Consider the following 20,354-nt stretch of genomic DNA (forward strand, 5'->3'; position numbering starts at 1 on the left):
CAATGTACCACAACTACTTTGTTTTAAATCTATCCATCGTATTTTAAAGAGAAAACTACTCTGTTTATCTCTGCTTTTAGGTAAAAAAACAGAGGTAAACACGAAATCATTGACACACTGGATCTCTTGATGCAGACGTCAAAATGGGGGCTTCGGCAGAGATCATGCGGACGTCCTGTCGGCCTTCATGGTCTTCTTGATGTGAGCAAGAGAAAGCTAGTGGTTCTTGAAATCATTGACGTGCGCTATCTCTTGGCGCTGGTAGGTCCAAAAGGTGAGAAGCCGCTGTTACTGCTGTTGAGGAAGGTGGTGGGAGGAAGAAGGAGGAGCGGGAGACTGAAGTGGTGATCAAACATCTATAAAGGAAGCCAGCCATGCAACCCATTTGTGAAACTATTTTTCGAGGTTCAGATCATGGCTGATGCCTATCTTCATGGTGGCAGGCAGTGTTGTCATATGAATAACTGTTCAGCAGATCTTGCAAATAAATGCCAGCATTACAAGTAAGATATTTACCGCGACCTCATCAAATATTTGATTCGAATCTGCTGCTGGGTTGGAAGTGGTTTTCATTTGTACATTTTTTTTTTTTATAAGGATAGGAAGAGCTTTGCCTGATAATATAACACAGGAAGACATCGAGGTTTTATCATTGTCTTTCTCTGCTTTATGAGCCGGAAATATAATAGCTGGGAGTGGCTACTAGCTCTTACATTTGCTTAGGGGATGATGGCGACCAATGTTAAGTCAATCATTGCTTGAGTCTTGCGAGCACAGTAGCATGTAGCGATTAAAGTTTCACCAGCTGATTATTGAAATAGAGCCACCTGTCACCTAAAATGGGACCCACAAAATTTTTTCAATGGAGTTAGTGATGACTTAACGTTAAGCGATTAGATGTTTCAATTTAATTATCAAGGAATGAAAATATTACGTGAAATATTTTAGAATATTGGTTATTCTTTTATAAAAATTTTAAGGATAAAAATGTACCTTCATCTTTTAAAAAGCAAAGATTATAAATTCTTTCTTCTAATTCTATTTTTTAAATAATTTTCTAGGAATAGAGTAAGAGATTATGAACGAAAAAGAAAGTGTTTTTTAAATTATGTATTTAAAGTGGATAGTGGTAATATTTCTAGACTTTTTAAAATACCAGGTGATAGAATAAAAAATAATGTAGTTAAGAAAAATAAATTCAAAAATAAAATAATATTAATAATTTAATTATTTCTCTTTAGTTTCATTAAAATAATTAATAGTGATTATATATAAAATGAAGATTATAATCTTAATCTTAATTTGACAATATAAGCCACTTTAAAATTCTTGCGTTTGGGTATAGCTATTTTTACATTCCAAATGTGGTTTTCAGCTTTTGAAATGTGGAATGTTGTTTGGAGTGTTTTTTTTTTTCTCCAGATAGGATGTGCTTTGCAAAATGACCTCCAAATGAGTTTGAAACAGAAAAAATCAAAGGCTCCTCAATATAGCTTTTAAAACGTGGTATGTGGCATGGTTAGTATCTAATATTTTAATTTACCATGATACCCTCATATTTTTTATTTCTTCTCATGCAATCGAGGCTGACTTTCTCCTGTCATTTTGCTACTCCTCTCATCTTGCTTGTTCGTCCCTTGTCCATTGCTCCTCCATCGGTCGGCTGTCTCTTCTCTAACTCTTCCTTCCTTCCTTCTTAAGCTTGCTTCTATACCTTGACGCACGCCACTATGGAAGTTCATGCCATTGCTGATATCGCCGTCACAGTCGCCAAGGTCTTGTCGACGGATGATGGTGTCGTCTTCATTGCAGATGACGTTTTTGCATGGTTGTTGATGGGCGACGATGGGTCCAAAGGTGAGCTGCTAATTTTGTTGGAGGACGTGAAAGATATGATGGTGTAACCGGTGAGTACAGTGGGCAAAGTGAGGTTCATCGACGATCCGTGCTCTTCGCTTTTGGTTTCAATCCTCCTTGTCATACATCACCATAAACGACAACGAGGAGAGTCGAGGGTCGTCGTTCTCCAATTCGGGCACGTCTGTGATGGCCAGCATTGACACCAACTGGTTGAGGAGGAAGCTTGTGGGTTCAGTGAAAGAGCTTGGCAAGGAGAGAAGCTAGCTTATTTCACTCTTTTATATATTATTTTCATCTCTTTTCCAGTACATGCATGCGAAATATTGAATATATTTTTTATTTTTATTATTTAACATTTTAAATTTTATGTTATTTTAAATTTGTTTCACATTTTTTAAATATTTTTAATATATAATATTTATATAATAAAAATTATAAATTATTATAAATTAATATTTTTTTTGTCATTGCATATTAAAAAGTAAATTTTAAAAGTATAAATTTTTATTAATTCAAATAATTTTTAATTTATCAAATTTACTTTTGAAAAAATTTATACAAACATAAATTTCTTTACAATAACTGATTTTCACCAAATTAATTTTTATTAAATAAACTTTCATTAAATTTACTTTTGATAAATTAAATATTAAACACACAATTAAACTAATTGACAAAATACTGACAGTCTTGTGACCTTTTTTTTTTTTTTTTTTACTTGGTTGATGGTGGATTCAGCAGCATCCATTGGGGAGCGCGAAGATGCTCTCACTTCTCACGCTTAACAGTTCAGCTGCAGCCAGCCATGAAAGTGCTCGCCACCGCTAAAAGTCGGGTGCTTGCGCCTATAAAACTCTTATACATGCTCTCGTCCCTTTACCCACTATCTCTCTGAAACTCTGATGGCACCATTTGTGAATTGTGAATTTGTGATAACCTGTGACAGGACAAAGGACTGTCCAAGACCATGGACCTCATTCTTCACCCAGGAATTTCCTGTAAATTATATTCCACGAGTCTCTTGTCCATTAGTTCCCGGCATACATCAGCCAATGCCCTGTATACAATTGACAGCAATTTTGATGAAAGCTTATGATCTTCTTCCTCTGAAGCAAGTCACTTATTTGAATGTTGAGAAACTAAATTGCTCCAACATGGGTGGAGATTGGAGACATGGAGGATACTGCCATTTGGAGACACTGCCAGATGTTGGCACCTCATTAGTAGCAGGTGATAACTTGCGCCAGGTTCAAAATGGCAGATGCTGTGTTATCAGATTACTTGCGCACCTCTGCAACATCAAAGATTGTAGGTACTGAATGTAGCACACATGACTGCTCGTAGAAAAGTTGGGCATTCATCTCTCTATTATCTTGGGCCTAATGTGGGCCCTTCACCAATCCATCGCCAAGTTTACAGCCACTGTGCAGGCGAGTAACCGATGCTTTGGGATAAGCTGCTTTGGACCGTGCATTGTTCCTAAAATATGAAGCTTCTGGCTCAAGCAAAACTTCCACCTGTTACCAATTCCATTCCTTCACAGAGAAAGCCTTTCACATTATTCTTCATGGATTCATGAAGCTTTTTGTGTAGAAGTCTTCAATCACAAAGTTGCTAGGAGCTTCTGTATATACTCTTTTCATTTAAAAATATAAGATATTTTTTAAGGGGTTAAATGTTAAAAAATATGAGACATTTTGAATCTTTAAAAGTATAATCCTTGTTTTTTTTAAATACTTTCATTGAATAAATCATATTATATTTATTTTAATGTAAAATGCTTTATTAAATATGAATAAATATAAAAGGATAAAATTAATTTAAAAACAAGTAACTATTTTATTAAAAAAATATAATTCGGTTAAAAATATTTTATTTTTGTAAATAAAAGGAGTAAGATTGATATATAGAATCAGTTATGAAATGACTGAGTTCCATGTTGGAGGCGAGTCTTTGCAAATCTGAATGTGACAAAGACAAGGCTCCATTGTGTACCTATTTATCATTTGAGTTTAGCCAAAAAAGTATCAGGTCTTGCTCCGTGCCTCTCTGGAGTCACGGGGTATGATGAGAATTAATCAATTAATGAACTAATTCAGGGTGATTATTGGAGACATTTTTGTCACTCATGCGCAAAAACGGCTCTAATCTACGTATGTTAAGCTGCCGCCCAAGTTAGAGTCAAAGTTAAGTTGGCCGCTTGTAGGATCAGCGACAATTAATGCATGAAAAAGACTCGAGATATTATTCAAGTTAGTTAGATTTTTTATTTCTTCAAGTTCAGCAACAGCGTATATAACATTTTTTTAATCAGAAAAATACCATTTATGTATCTTGCGGAGAATTCATTTACGTATTTATTTAAGAAAATTAGTTTAACTGTCCTAATTATCAAGTTAAAAAAGGTATATCATTCCATTGTATGAAAAAGTAACTTTATTAGCATGATATAAATTACAAAAATTACTACAGGGGTCTGTTATTGGAAAAGAATGATTGGTACTCGTATATTAAATTGATGAAGTTTTCTTTATCATTATTTTTGCCCGCTTGTGGCCTGGGAGCAAAAATGCTTAATTTGAGTGAGGTCTCCAATTGCTCTGCTCGACCTTCAAAATGTAGGGACCATAAACCCAAAAAGGAACAAAAATAGTGAAAGTAAAAAACTTACAATTTAAATTCCAAACTGGTGTTATCATTAAAAATTCAAAATGTATAGAAATTTACAATTTAAAATTTTTAAATTAATTTTTTCTCTCATTATTCTTTAAAATAACTTCTAATTTTATAATTTTAAAAATAAACAGTCCCAACTAACACATTGAATTGTCATTTTTCAGATGGAAAATCAAAATTAATTATTAAACGTGGATTTGAAAATCTGTTGGCCTTGTTTTACTTGATAAAAGGACATAAAAACCCTGTTGATCTTGAGTTTTATTTTAAAAACTAGATTCGAGAGTAAAAGCTATCACGAAATCACATTCTAATTAAAACATGATTTATAATTAATAATACTATCAATGGTAAAGTAAAAAATATTAGCACCCATATTATTATAACATGAGTAAATACTACTCATACTTTTCATCATTTTTTCCTTTCCCTAAACCTAACATAGTGCAATCATTGAACAAATTTGTATAGTTAAAATTGACCTTGCATGCTTGTCAAAAGAAGAATCAAGGTACAACAATAGCTCCTATTTTAACGGCAACAAAACATGATCACTACAATCCCTTCAACATGATCACTACATAATGGTAGCTTTGAAAAGTTGCATATCTGAAGTTTTTTATATAAACAAAGGAAATTAAATCAACATGCTGTCAAAAGAAATGTGATCATAGTGCACAACAAAGGAGCACCTTGGGCGACTTTACTAATTGGCATGACAAGCATGTAATCAGTTCCACCTTAGGTCGGCAACTGAGTTGTGATAATGACTATCTAGGAATATAATATATATATATATATATATATATCTTTTTCTATGGAGATAAGTATATTCGGCAACACTAATGGAGGAGGTCCATGCAAAAGTCAACTATATAGTCTTCATGTCTTAGGTGAAGATAAAGAACCTATTCAATATAAAAAAATGAACCAACAAATGAGAACTAACAAAATAAAAAGTAAAATTTTTTTAGCTAAAAGTAACTCAAAGTAAAACTAAAGTCAATTGCTAGAAACTATCACGAAACCGATAAAACTAACATGTAAATGTAGGTTGTAAAAAAAAGTAAAATGGATCACATGTGATCTTACAAACTGCAATACTTTTACACAACTAGTATAATAGTAAGCATGTAGAAGATGTATCAAAGGAAGAACAAATAAGTGGAATAAAAGGAACAAAAATAATTACTGTTATAACAATAAAATGATATAAATCTTACATGAGTTTTGAGTGACCATGATTGTCTTTTAATAAAAATAAAAGGAAAATCACCTATGTGTCAGTTGCAATGTGTCGAAGTAAAGCTTGCAACCATCAGAACGGGTCTGCAATTATGAAAAGTAAAGGGCTTCAAGAAAATTCAAGTTCGTTTGCAATGCAATTCATTCGAGACCCATAACATGTATACTGAGAGACAGTCACAGTACCTATTTAAGAATCACTTTAAGACAAGACATAAGGCCGTTATTCTGTAAAGATTGGGATATTCAATTTATCCATGCCAATAGAGATGCAATTTGTCTTTCTAACCTCATATCTAAGAATGCCCGTACAAAACAAATTCTGTTGGTAACATGGACAACAAAAAGTTTATCTATGTTGTCTAGGTCATGAAAAAAGAAAAAGGGATAAGAGAAATGGAAAGCAAGAATAGAAGAGTTGAAAGTATAAAAAAGATTCTAAAAACTATAAGTAATGGGAGGAAAACTAAAAATAACAAACTTTTGTGACTTAAACTTGGAAATGCATGGGGGTGAATAAAGCATTGGGAAAAGCCAAAATACATTCAAATGGTAACAACTAAGCATTACACTCTAACCTAAGCACAAATTGACAAAAAAAGACAATTTATTCCATTAAACTTATTGAAATAGTTGGAAGGTCATTAGCTACAAGTAATTGTTGTTAATTTTTAGTTAAATTAGATAGTAACTATTGTTTCAAATCCGTTAAAGTTTTATTTTTTTTATACACAACCTAAATCTTTAAACATGTTTTATAGTGCCTATAGTAATCTAATGTAAATAACATTAAGAATCCCCATGCTGCTTGAACTTTTTCTCTAAGCCCCTTAACCTTCTCTCTCTTTAGCTATTTGTTGACCATTAGTGGTAGTAGCTATAGCAACACTGCACATTGTGGCAGCTTTTGCTATTTGTTAGAAAATCAAACAAATAACAAATAAAGAAAATAACTATAGACTTGGCAAGTGATAAAAATAATCATATTCTAATATATAGGAATTTAAAAAAATTGAACCATGAAAGCACTTATGTTAAAAAAATACTTAAAAATTTAGGAAAAACATAAAGAAATTGGTAAAAAGGAAGTCTTGTATGTAAGTTGAACTTATGATATATAAATTTGAAATTTTACATATAAAGTAAAATCGGTTGACAAATATTGTAAAGGATCCTGCTAAAAGACAACATACTATCAAGTGAGCCAAAGAAAGGTGCCTCTAGTACATGGAGTTATAACATTAAGATATGAAATGAAATATAGTCAGATTGGGGGTTTAGACCTTACTATGGCCAAAACAATTCAAAAATGACTAAATTTAATGTTTAAGGCTACAAATGCAAGTGAATTTCAAATAAATATAAGTCCATATGAAAGACTCCTAATTGAAAAATATTGTAGTCAAATTATGTATAAAAGATAAAACTAGAGACATTATAATTGATTACTTAATCTCTAGCTTCAGAGGCCTCCCTTTTACTCTTAGCTTGATCCTCACCTGTAAACATTAAACTATCAGAGAGTGATAAACATCTCAGTAACCAAATCATTTAACCAAGCATATTAAATTGTGGCAATCACAACAATTAAGCATTTAATATCACATAAGACAAACTAACATTATTTACATGCATCTTTATAATGTGTTTCAAATGATCAGATACAATCGCCTTATACCACTCTTTATATCATCTAATTGAATCCATGGGCTATTATCTCATATAAGTCTAGCCTATGTGACTAGACTAGCTCTGCTTTTTAATTGTGAATGGTCACCAGACCAAAGACTACCACACTCACTCTCGGACCATAGATTCTCTTTACTCAAATTTTAGGGTGTCATAAGTGCCCGACCCACACTGTCGGTGATAATAAGCATCGTGCCTGACCCATGCTGCACCCGCAAGTCGTTGGCAATACTAAGTACATATAGTAATGAAGTATGCCAACCACTGCACGCAAACTCAATGAAAGCTACACTGTGGATTTTCTATCATAATCTCTCTACTATATTAAGGTGAACTCCTACCTATTATGATCATGCAAGTTCAATCAATAAACATGAATATAAGTTCATGCATATCATAGTAATTCATCATCCTCATGATTTCTCGAACTCGTATGCTTATCACGGTTTACACCACATTATAGTTTACAATAGCTCATTATATAATTAACTCATAGCAAATCCAAGCCCACAATTCATATTTCAAATACCAAATAACATCTATATAAATATAATCATTAAGTATTTCATCACAAATATACATGCTTACCACATATCTTCCAAAATCATCAATTATGACCACTCATTATGTTAACACATTCATCTCATAAACAATCTAGGCTTAACATCTCATGTTTCAGTATCACATAATATCTATATAAATATAATAACCAAACACTTCATCACAATGAGTCATGTTTCATATTTGAGTAATAGTTCAAAATCAGCATATTCATACATAAGCTCATTTGGCTTATTTCAAGCCATTCATAATAATGCTTAAAGTGTAAATGTAAACATAATAATGTTATACTTAAATTTCTAGTTACCTTAACTCTTTATTTACCAATAAGAGTACCCATGAATATCAAACGAAGCCTCTAACAAGTACAATAACACCAACAATGGTCAATCTATAATTAAACACATCAATAGTCATTAATGGCTAATTATCCTTAATTAACTCTAATCAAAGCCTGAAGCTAAAAATCTCATTGTGTTCATCTACCTACAACCAAATTCGTTTTTAAGTTTCATTAGTTCCTTTGGACTCCCATTAATCTACTCAACACCATTAATAACTCAACTTCCTTAGCTCAACCAATTAGCTCTATGATTTACTTCAAACCTTATTTTGAAATCTTAAAATCATTAGCATCATAAATCAAATGTTAGACATTTAAATAGACACCTATTAATCCTTTTAAAGTAAGAATTCTAGAAAAAATCACAACTCAATTTTGGATTTCTAAAGAACTCCCCAAAAACAATGACGCAAAATGCACAAGAGAGGAAGAGAAGAGGTCATAGGCACTTACCCAAGTGATTAAAAGCTTCTAATAAACTCAATTGGATGCCCACAATAAACCCTAACAGAGCCTTCTTTGTTCCTCTTTGGACTCCCACTCTCTAATTTTTTTAAATTGAGGTGTGAATTTAGAAGCTTAAAAATTGAGCTTTTGTTATGGCCAATAAACCTTTAGCTACAACTAAAGATAAAAATTTCAAATTCTGAATACTATTCATCTAATTAGGCTTAAATATGACTCAATACTACTTAGGGTCCAATTATAAGCCCTAATTAGGGTTCGATAGACATATTACCTACCTGTACATTATCTTTTAAATTAATACTCAACTGTTTAATTTATCCTTAATTATCTAATTAACCTTAAGTTAAATTTTTCAAGATGTTATAGGTATGAATGAAACAGAGGCACCTTTTATAATACATAAAGTCATACTAGAATGTTACCATTTATTAGTATGAAAAAGTAGCCGTTGGAAATAAATTTTAAATGAATAGATAAGATTAAAAGATCAAGACAAAAAATGTACCCGTCATACTGGTATGTCTCTAGTATACTAGTATGTATAGCTCATATTGGTATGTACTAGTTCTACTGATATTATCAACCTCTATCATACCGATATGAGTTATTTATATCATTATGTACTAGTTCTATCAGTATGAGCGTGGGTTTCTATAATGGACTCTGTTATACTAGTATATTGTGTTGATACTAGTATGAGTTATTCATACTGGTATGTACTAGTTTTAATAGTATGAGTTTAGGTTTCACTTAAGATAAAAAATTCCAATTGACTTGTTCATCACCTTACTGCGTTCATCACTTTACTGTATCTTGTTAATTTCCTTACCTTACTTATTTATTACAGCACTAACTTGAAATAAATTCTAAGTGTTAGTTGGTTTCATGTTTGAATGACTTGTTCATCACTTTATTATGTGTAGTTCATTACCCTATGAAATGTTGTTAATTTTTCTACCTAACTTGTTCAATACAACACTCTGATTTGATATAGAACTACATGTTAATAGTTCATTTTTCTTGTTAAATGCCATTGCAAATGAACATAAATGACTAATTCATTCACATCCAATGGCTTGTATACAAAAAAGGAATAATTTCAAGGAATTTCATGACAACAGTAACACGTAAAATGTTATAATACTGACATTACTAATAATTTGAACAATTAATCTAACTTCTAATCCTTCTTTGCCTCTTCTTGGCATTGTCACTTGCAAGGAGTTGTGGCATAGCATCGTGTTTGGAGTTCTTCTCGTGGTTCCTATGTAATAGAGTTGTAAAATCCTATGTGAGCTTCTCTTCTTAAGGTTAACTCGCTGCTCTATCTACTCCTTGACTACTTTTGCATCAAAAAATTCACCTCTTCAACTAAGGGGAATTTTCGTAGAAAAAGAGCTACACATAAACAAGTCAAATAATGTAAATAAACAATTTTAGGGAGGGGATCAATAAGTAAACATTATGGAATGAACAAGTCTTCGTATATACCACTAACAAGTACACTTAGCCACCAATGTTTCTTGTGCCCTTCAGATAACCTCATTTTAACAATTGTTAGTACTTCTCTATCTCTGCTCAACTTATCCAGCATAAGAGTTTTTCCATCAAATTTGTCCCAACGGTTGCCAATGAACTCTAATATTTTCACCATCTCATTGCTTATAGATGGATTGGCAGCAAGACAAAGCAAAGTACCAAGCATATAAAGTATGAATAAAGCTGTAAATTCGAATAGGCTACTTAACAACTACTGTTTGGGCAATGAGCAACATGCCTCAACTAATTCCAACTTCATTGATTCAAAAATCAAGACATTAACTTTTGCTATTTTTTCCAATCTAAAACAAATATTTCACAAACGGCTATTAAAATCAAGAGAAAATTAAACTTACATAGTTATATTTCTACTAGATTTTCGTAGTTACCCATTGTTCTTTCATCAAATGCTCAATGAAGCCATCTTCTAAGTCCAAGCTCTAAGAAGAACAACCCTAACCAAAAGAAGCTACGAGGTTAAAGGCAGCGATTGACTTGGTGGTGACTCCTTCAATGGAGATTCTTAGGTAAGAAGTCTTACAACGAAGGTCTCATCGATAAACTTTATGAACCTTACTACATGCTTGCGATGCTTTAAAGTGACGTGTTTGCAAGACCTTTTTTCCTTCTTTATAGTTTTCTCACAATGAGAGCAACTTTGTCATTTGACTTTCAAAATTAATTTCATATAAGAGCCCCAATTGTATAGTGAGATTTTAGAAAATTTAGCATTTTTTTTTTTCATCATCTTCAGCTAAGGAGTCTTGAGTGAAAATTTTCCCTTAATTTTAAAAGAAAGGAAGCCCACTCGTGTACCTCATAAGCCGGTTGGGAGCCACACATGATTAGATAAGCCGACACTATTCACTATTACAATTTTTTGAGTCTACAGCTGATGGATTTTGCAGCTTGGTTGGAGGAGAATTAAGGGTTATATTGATTTTAAAAACTTACATTCAACATATTTTCAGACATACTTAAGAGATCAAATCTTTTGAATCACTTTTTTTTTCTTTTATTTAATTTATGAAAACTTTTTCTTCTCTTTCTTATTTATAACTGGCTTCTCAACAATTTACAGTCACAAAATTCAAATGAGCCATATATTTTAAGAAAACACTCAGAAGTTTCCAAAAGGGTAACGACACAAGGAATTCAATATATATATATATATATATATATTATATCTTTCCTTGGCAACAGGAACCCCATATTAATTCTCCGAGCTTAAGTGCCAAGGTACTTTTTGACGACTATCACACACGCTATTTTGAGTTGATATTCACCTGTTTCAAGTACAAAATCCTTCAGACAGATTTATAACATGCAATAATTTAAATAAGTTAATCATGATTATAAAATATATAAGACATTTTTTTTATCAATTTTATCATTAATAACTTCTTCCCACAATCATTTATTACAGTTAACTTGAACGAGATAACCACATAAACTTGCTAATTTTGAAGGTAACAAAATGAAACTAAAACTGTCTCATCAATCAAAGTCAACCCGTGAAGTGAATTGTCACAAAGACTGCAGAGGGGCTCCACTGCAACAAGTTGCTCAACATGCAGATCCCACTATCACTCACCAAAAGGGACCTTTATAGATCATGCTGGTTCAATCTTCACCGCGAGAAATAACCAGAAGATATAAAAACTACAGATAAGGATCCTGCGTTTTTGAACTATGTTGATACTTACATCTTACATGTGCAGATCAGGACTAAAAGCATTATGAACCATATAACTTGGAGATCTACTGTTGCTGGAGATGTGAGAGAGAGAGAGAGAGAGGTCTTCACAAATCACAAACAATTATATATGCTGGAGATTGAGTCTATCCTGGACTGGATATCTGGATATGGGCTGTTGCTTACTGTTCTCGTCTCCTTATACTTCAAAAGGATAATTATCCCTACACAACACACCTCCATGATTCTTGTGGGTCTTAGCCAGATTGGCCAACTGTGACCACATGGCCCCACCAAACCACATGCCCATACACCCTTGTAACTCCCCCATCCTCCCACGCACCCACCCTTTTGCCCCTTTATAAATTCCTCCTCTCTACTTTTGCGCCTTAGCTGTTATCTCTTTTGGATTTCACAACACAATACTCCAGGTTATGGATGTTGCTGTGGAGCTCGAGGATGATCTCTTTTTTGCAGACTTGAACAAGCAGATTTCTCTCCTGATTATGGATGAAGATGAACAAGAAGGCCCGCTTGCTTGTTCTCCTCCCGAGCCCCTTCAGGTTCTTCTCTTTCCATCTATCAAATTCAAGCTTAGCTTATGTTGATGTGGAATCAATCTGAACATGCCAAAACTTGTGTCTTCATCTTCTTCTTCTTCAGGCTTTCTCCGGGGCAATAATCCACCACCCTCCTCCTCTGTCTGTTATAGTGTACGAGCAGGGTGTGAGAAGGACAAGCAAAGGGACTGGAGTGTTCATCCCTCAGTCCATACAACCGAGAAGAAGGCACAGAAGAGGAAGATCTGGTTCGTATGCTAAACATCAGAAGCAATCTGAAGATACAAGAATGGTTTCTCAAGCTCCTGATAACAGTTATTCTTTCAGATCCAGAAATGGCTGACGTGGACAGATCTGTCTCCCCCAACAAAACAGAACAGTTTGATAAATCCTAATGATTTTGTATTCCTTTGCCAAGTTTAGTAAATTATTTATTATGTGTCTGATTCTTTAGTCTTCAGGCAATAAATTAAAGTATTGCTTCGGTGATTGATAAAATATATATAGGTTTTTACTGATTATGTACATGGGAAAGCCTTATTATATGTACTCCACTGCCAAGTATATTCATGAAGGAAGGTTCATCCAAGGTTTTGTGCCTTTCCAGCATGTGGACAAGTATGGGTGTCTTACAGTTTGACTACATGTATGCATCTAGGTATTGTTTCAGTGATAAGCTTGTCCTTGATTACTCAATAATATTAATCATACTATTTCTTAACAACTTGCCCTTTTCTTCCTTCCTTTTCACCGTGTAGTTGCAAGTAGCCTCGTTCTGCTACTAAGTCAAGTGAGATTTGAATCTATTCTCTAAAAGGCTGCAAATTAAGAAAGGGATTTTCATTCGCCTGCAAGTTGGAGTGAATTAAAAGTAATAGAAACCTTCAGTTGTGATAAACAAAAAATACAAAGTGAAACTTTTGAGCAATTTGCTTTTGTGCGAGGCAACACACACACACACACACACACACACACACTGATTGATTTAAAACTCCTAAATTTTTTGCCCCATGCATTCATGAAGTAGACTCTGCTAAGCATCGTTGGCAGAGTATGAATATGATTGCAAGCATAACTTTTGAGTTTGCTTTTAATCATTGAATTGTCGATTATTCTGATTCCACTCTTACTCAACGACACAATTTTTCCCCCGTAGCAATTGCCGTTCATTACACCAAATAAATAATTATAAATCTTCTTTGTCAAGTGTAAATATGAAAATTTTGCAACCCCCCCCCCCCCCCAAAATCATAAGCCGCCGCAAGACAATAGATTTACCATCTCCTGTTTTATACTAGATTATATTCTCTATAAACTTTTCGGAGCAATTCTAAGATTAAGTGTTCAATAATATCCTACATCAGGTGCCGTTTAATGTTTGCTATTGGCATTTTCATAGTCCTGCAAAGAATTTAATTAACTAACTACATTTTTCATGTCGTCCCTCTTTTTATTATTCTATGGTACATTTTCTCTTTTCTACTGCAAGAGATCTGTTTTTGACGCTGATGGCCACAAAAATCCATAATCCCTGCTTACAGGAAACATCGTTGTCTCATTTTCTCAACGGTTCAATCAATGTTGATTGATGGGAAAGAAGCAGTAGGGGATTGCCATGGTTTTGATACCACACCATACATATTGAACCTGCCAAGAGGCAAAAGGGGGAAAATAAAGGAAAGAGCGAAAGAAAGAGAGAAATCTATTATTTTGATCCTTGCATGAAACCTAATTCTTTATTGCCTCGAAACAATATTCCTTCTATCTTATTATTATTGGCCAGTCCTTCTATAGTATTTGATAGCACGGAAAACTAATTTTCAAAATACAGACAGCATTAAAAAAATTAAATATATATAACTATCTTGCACTTCATTTAAATGCAATGTCGAATCACTATCTTGCATCACACCAAATGTAATCTTGAAGGAGCATTTTTTAAAAGAAAGAGTGCAATTTTCAAGTTCCTTTCAACATAGCTTCCAACGAATCATGTGACCCATCTTCATCTCATGGGTACCCTGACAGTTTGGGGAGAGGGGTCTCCATTTTTTTTCCTCCACTTGCCCCATTCCCCACCATTCAAATTATTTTATTAAATAATTTTTTTAAATGATAAAATTAATCAATGGTAAGGATAGGAAAAGTGAAGGGAAGCGAAGAAAAAAAAAAGTGAAGAGACCCTCTTTCCAACAGTGACACTGACACTACCAACCAACAGTTACCACTATCGATCAAGAGACACCTGACAAGGAAATGGATCCCAAATACTTCCTCCTCCTATTCACTTTATTAATTTTTTAAAAAGCAAGAGAAAGAAAAAAACAGTAAAATAATATTATATAATTTATTTTTTTTTAAAAGTTATATTTATAATTCAATTAAATTTTATTCTTTATACTTTTATTATATTAATATTGATGAGATTGATAAAATTGAAGCATGTACATATCTACATGTTCATTTATTATGAACGTAATGCACTCGCCTTTTAGCAAACTATGTTCATCTTTAAATTCTTCAGGAACATGTGGCTTCATACTAAAAGCGCTAGGAATACTTCGCTTCACATTTTTTAAAAAAGAAACAAACCAGAATCTGCTGATTCCAAGTTCTAGAGTGGCAATGAGGAAAGTAGGACATGACCGTGATCTCACTAACAAATCCAGCTTCTTTCATGCTCTTTCTATTTAACCATCAGTTAGTTCCTTCCACGAGTTCAGTAGATAGAGCAAGAAAGTCACTTTAGAATATTTTGCTAGATGGCAACATCACATGCCTCTCATCAGGCTGCTAGATTCTAGATTAGGGAATAGAAAGCAGATAACCTCAGCATTATTTGAGTGAAATGAGCGATGTAACAGCATGTAAAGGAAATAAACTAAGACAGAACATGGACAACCGCAGAACATGGATAACTGCCCATGCATGTCTATACTACTTTGATAAGTTCATTAAATAATCTCCCTCGAGGAGAAAGCTCTGGCTCCGTAAACTGTTTATAATTCTTAAACATCATGGACCAGTAATAACAATGCCGGATGCATATACCAACGTGTAGATTGGTTTACAAAGTCATCACTTGCACTGCATGCTTCTTCTTGGACAAGTGAGACAACATACTAGCCAAGCTAAGTCTTTACCGCATCATGTCCAGTCTGGATGTCAAAAATTGAGAGCACATGGAAAGATTCAGCCGACTTTCAAGAAATAACATAATTTTAAAAAAGATTGGAAGTAGGGAATTAGTTGGATGGATTAACCTGAACATGAGGAGGATATCCTACTGGACTGACAGCCGTGCTGGAAACCTGTGCAGGTAGACCTGATCTACCATCATGAATGGCAACTCCGCTCTCTTCCTTAACAGCACAGTGAAGAGACTGTCCACTACCATTTTCTTGTACAGTCTTTCCTTTAAAGGGGAAGCCAGAAGTTCCCTCACTAGAGCTAGGCATGGGAGGAGAAGCAGCAGCCCGTTTTGAGGCAAGATCAAGACGTTCAATCATCCGTGCAACACCAGCAATACCTGCATTCATCTCACGCTGAACACCTTTACTCAGCTCTTTTACTGAAGCATTGCGGGCAAGTAACTTCTCTTTAAGGCCGCGTGTACTTTTTGAGATAGATTCTTTATATCTGATTCAAGATTTTAATATAAAAACATTTATCAGTGGGATAATCATAGAAGCATCTTGGGGTTAAGTGTATAAATTTGTTTACCTAGCTGAAGCAGCAGAAAATTTGGTCTTGATGGTCTCAGGGAAGGTAAACATCTCAGAAGTGTTCAGTCTTCTCACACTCTCAGATGGTGGCGGCTGGCTATAAAGAACTCTGAGCACAACCCAACAGATAGTAAACATAAGAATCTCATGCCATAACCTCCAGCTAAAGAACTCATGCCACTGCATTATAATTCAAATCCAAAGTTTGGTACAACCAATACCTGGCTTTGAAAGGGTCATCGGTTTCAGGAGTGGAATTTCTTGCAATTGCTTCAACAGAGGAAGGGGCAGATGGTGGTGGTTGAATGTCCGCAGCAGAACCAGAACTAGGTGAACTACCTCCAGAACGTGAAGTTGTATGCGCTGGATGCAGCTCAGAGACTTGCACAGAAGAGTCAACAACAGGAACCCGAGATGGACCTACTCCAGATGATCTTTGCATTTCCCTTCTACGAAAATAATGTGCTCTACTTGCAGCAGCAACTAGGTGCTGCATAATTTGTTCATCAAAATCAGAGTCATCTGAACAAGAATCATCCTGCAATAGCATGTTGAGCCTCTTGTCAATGAAAGATCTCATGCTTTCCCTCAATTCAATAAACTGGTGCCACATTACATGAATAGATACAAATAAATATTGACTTAGATAACAGATTCACAACACTTGGAAATATTGCTCACATGTTCAGCGCTAAGCCTTTCAATGGGGATATGAGGATATGGGAATGCAGACGAATATGAGCTTCTTGACCTTATGCGTTTTTCAGCTTCCACTGCAGCTAGAAGCTCTTGGCTGCAAGATTGGTGATTAAGGAAGATAAAAAACCATACCAACACAAGACATTCAAGAAAGAGACAGAAATTTTCCAAGAGAAAGTATATACTTGGCAGGGTCTTTCAAGACAAGTAACTGCCAACAGATTGGGCACTCCTTGCTTCTCTGAGACCTGAAGATAAAAAAGTATCGTGTTAGAAGCAGCCTATTTATTATTGCCTATGTGGGTGAAAAGCATACATCTAATTTATCATACTGATAACCAACATAATCTTCCTACAGAGCGATCAGGCTTACCATTCAAGAATACAGTGCAGATGATATTCATGTTTGCAATTTGTTATCTGAAAATTTAAAGGAGGTATGTCAATAATATGTTGAAAATTTAAAAATAAGACATTCATATCTAGATTTGCGAGTAGACCAGACTTGGTAAAAGTTCCTCAATTGATAGCCATGAGGTTTTCCAGTGAACCTATGACATGTGGATTGCAGAGGAAGTTTATTAAAAGGTTCAAGCATGTAACGCTGCACTGTGAAAGTTCCACTTCTCAAATACTTCTAAACTGAGCCTAAGTTTTCCCCAATGCAAATTTTCTTTTGTAAATTGACAGGTTGTAACTTATCCATTCATGAAACACAGCTCACATGACAGCACCAGCCAAATAGCCATCAAAGTTTATGCATGCATATAGAGAGGAACCTCATAAATGTGAAGAAATTAGTAACCCCACGTGATTCAACAATCTGAATTCTCATATAACCATCATGATCTAGATGTCAAATTTGAGTGGTGCCCAAAGAAAAACAGAGGAAAACAACACAACTCTCTACCGCAAATATGCATATAATTGGAAGAAATCACATGGGCCGTTCACTTATTTCTGGTTGCTTGAAAGTGAATAGCTTCTTGTTCGTGGGAGCAGGATTCCACAATCTGAATCCACACAAGGACCTAGATCTACATGTTAAATTAATTGGTACAAGATATAGAGTAAATGTTAAAATTTCTTCAGCAAGCCTGTATATGTACAGAAGGCAGCACATGCAAAATATTCTTTTGGGTAGCTACGATATGAGTCATTCCTCATTCTGCTTAAATAACAAACCCGGCAAGGCAAAATTTCCCCCCGGGGTTTGTGTCAGTGAAGACTGGCACACAATGATCCATACAGATATCTTAAAAAGGTAATAAAATAAAAGGTACATTTTTCATTAAGTTCCTAACTCTCAAAAAAAAAGGTGGAGGCACATCAAAATTCCCAAGTACATCAATCTCTAACATTAAGGAACAGAGAACTGAACAGAATGAAAAAGCCGGTCATCCTTCAATACCGAACAATGAATAAGATTACTACTATGTGACAACGAACATCTTATGCCCACAAAAGAATAAAATGCAGCAAAATTATGACTTGCCCCTAGACTGATCCTACTTCCGAAGGAAACGAATATCGAAAAGGAGTCCAAGGGAGTTCGGTTGCTCCTTGAAGCTTATAACTCCACACGAACCCGAATGCACAAACAAAACGTAGAAGAAGTGGAGTCAGATAGAGAGAGAGAGAGAGAGAGAGAGAGAGAGAGAGCGTTCGGATCATACAGTAGCAGGGTCATCGGTGCTGAAGGGCTCTAGACAAATACTGCAGGAGTCCTCGGAACCATCGTCGAAAACTGCAGAAGAGGGTGAAGCCGATGTAGGCAAAATGTCGGATAGAGGGGGTGGGGAAGGGGGAGGGGGAAGAGAAGAGGAAGAGGTGAAATTATCCATGGATGGCAGCACGGGGAAGGAGACTCGAGATGAAGAAGAAGAGGAAGAGGGAGGCCCACGTCAAGAAGAAAAGAACCCTAGAGGAGTAGAGTGGGAGAGTAATAGGTCAAAGTACAGAACTGTAGATGGAGAAAGAAGAGGAGAGCAAAAGGAAGCGGGCAGAAAACGCAGGAACAATCCGGTTCACACGTCTTGATGAAATCAACCTGATTTGATAATTTATTAATATATTATGATTTATGAATCTGATGTTGATGTTTAGCTTTTCTTTTGTGGGTTTGAAAGGACTTCCAAATCTAAAATAATAGCTTACAAATTCTAAGCTCATCTCACAACAAATCTAGATATAACTTATGATTTTCTACACATATGTTATTATATTTAATTTAATTTAATAAAATTAATAAAATAACAAAATTTGTTAAAAAAAAGTTGCAGTAAATGGAAAAAACGAAAGGTACGAAGTCTTTGAACAAGCCAAGAGCCAGAGCAAGAGAGGAATTTAATGGAGGCATGTTTGGTAGGGCACGAAGGACGAAGAGGACTTTCGGTCATCTTTGCAAAAAGTGTCCCAAACCCTCCCTCCAGCTACAGCCGTCAACTAAGACCGAGCCATCGGGTCAATTTACCTAAGTTTGAAAAAATTTAACAATGGGTTATTATTGTAGAGTGTAAAATAATAATTTAAATTTAAAAAGATGAATCTTTTTAAATTTTAAAATAAAAAAGCCTGTCTTTTTTAAACTCTTTTATATATTTTTTTAAATTTTTAATATTAAAAAATTAAATATTATATTAATTTTAAAACCCTAACATTATTTGATGTGGATAAAGAGAGAATATATAAAAAATTTAATTTTTTAGTCACTGTTGAAACTTTATAAAGAGAATGATAAAATTATATACTGATGTTAATAATTATAAAAATTATCCAAATTTTACTGATATTGTTAAATTTATCATTGTGCATATTGATCTTGATTTTGTAATATTGTTATTTTTTATTAGTTAAATTTGTTATTGTGACTTAAATTTATTTTTATATATTTAACGTTATGTGTAACAATTTTTTTAAATTTTAAATATATTTTTAATTTTAAATTAAAAAAATATAGGATCAAGGCCTTTTAATATTAAAAGCTATGGTGGTCGGATTGGTTAAAATAAAATTTTAAGATGTAATCAAATTTTATAAAATTAATCCATTTAAGTTTGGCCTTTCAAGAGCTATTAAAATTAGTACGACTTTAATTGACACCCCTACCCACAACCTCTCAAAAACAAAATTTTGTACGAGAAACTTGATGCTTTCCTGTACCCTCACTCCTTGACGCTCCTTTTATTTATTTTCTAGCCTTTTTTTTCCGTACTCCATTCTATCAAAACATGACACTAGCTTTGTCTAACGTGATTCCCGTTTCCCACCACTCCCTTCAACAGATAAATATG

General features: G+C 34.2%; 2 protein-coding genes across 2 annotated transcripts; one reads left to right on the forward strand and one right to left on the reverse strand.

Annotated features, from left to right (window-relative positions):
- Positions 1 to 12,303: 12,303 nt before the first annotated feature.
- Positions 12,304 to 13,361, forward strand: LOC129309786 (uncharacterized). Its single transcript, XM_054951499.1, has 2 exons — positions 12,304 to 12,640; positions 12,741 to 13,361. The coding sequence occupies exons 1-2, from the start codon at positions 12,512 to 12,514 to the stop codon at positions 12,978 to 12,980; spliced, it is 369 nt and encodes a 122-aa protein (XP_054807474.1). The 5' UTR covers positions 12,304 to 12,511; the 3' UTR covers positions 12,981 to 13,361.
- A 2,081-nt stretch (positions 13,362 to 15,442) lies between these two features.
- On the reverse strand, positions 15,443 to 19,096 carry LOC129307739 (E3 ubiquitin-protein ligase RHF1A). The gene is made up of 8 exons (XM_054948615.1): positions 18,738 to 19,096; positions 17,435 to 17,481; positions 17,247 to 17,309; positions 17,044 to 17,155; positions 16,584 to 16,900; positions 16,361 to 16,471; positions 15,901 to 16,276; positions 15,443 to 15,795 (listed from the first exon to the last, which is right to left on the reverse strand). Exons 1-8 carry the CDS (start codon positions 18,903 to 18,905, stop codon positions 15,769 to 15,771), a joined length of 1,221 nt encoding a protein of 406 aa, XP_054804590.1. The 5' UTR covers positions 18,906 to 19,096; the 3' UTR covers positions 15,443 to 15,768.
- Positions 19,097 to 20,354: the final 1,258 nt, after the last annotated feature.

This window comes from Prosopis cineraria, unplaced genomic scaffold (genome assembly GCF_029017545.1).
Source record: "Prosopis cineraria cultivar Desert tree isolate PC_DT_omini unplaced genomic scaffold, ASM2901754v1 PC4, whole genome shotgun sequence".
NCBI lineage: Eukaryota > Viridiplantae > Streptophyta > Magnoliopsida > Fabales > Fabaceae > Prosopis > Prosopis cineraria.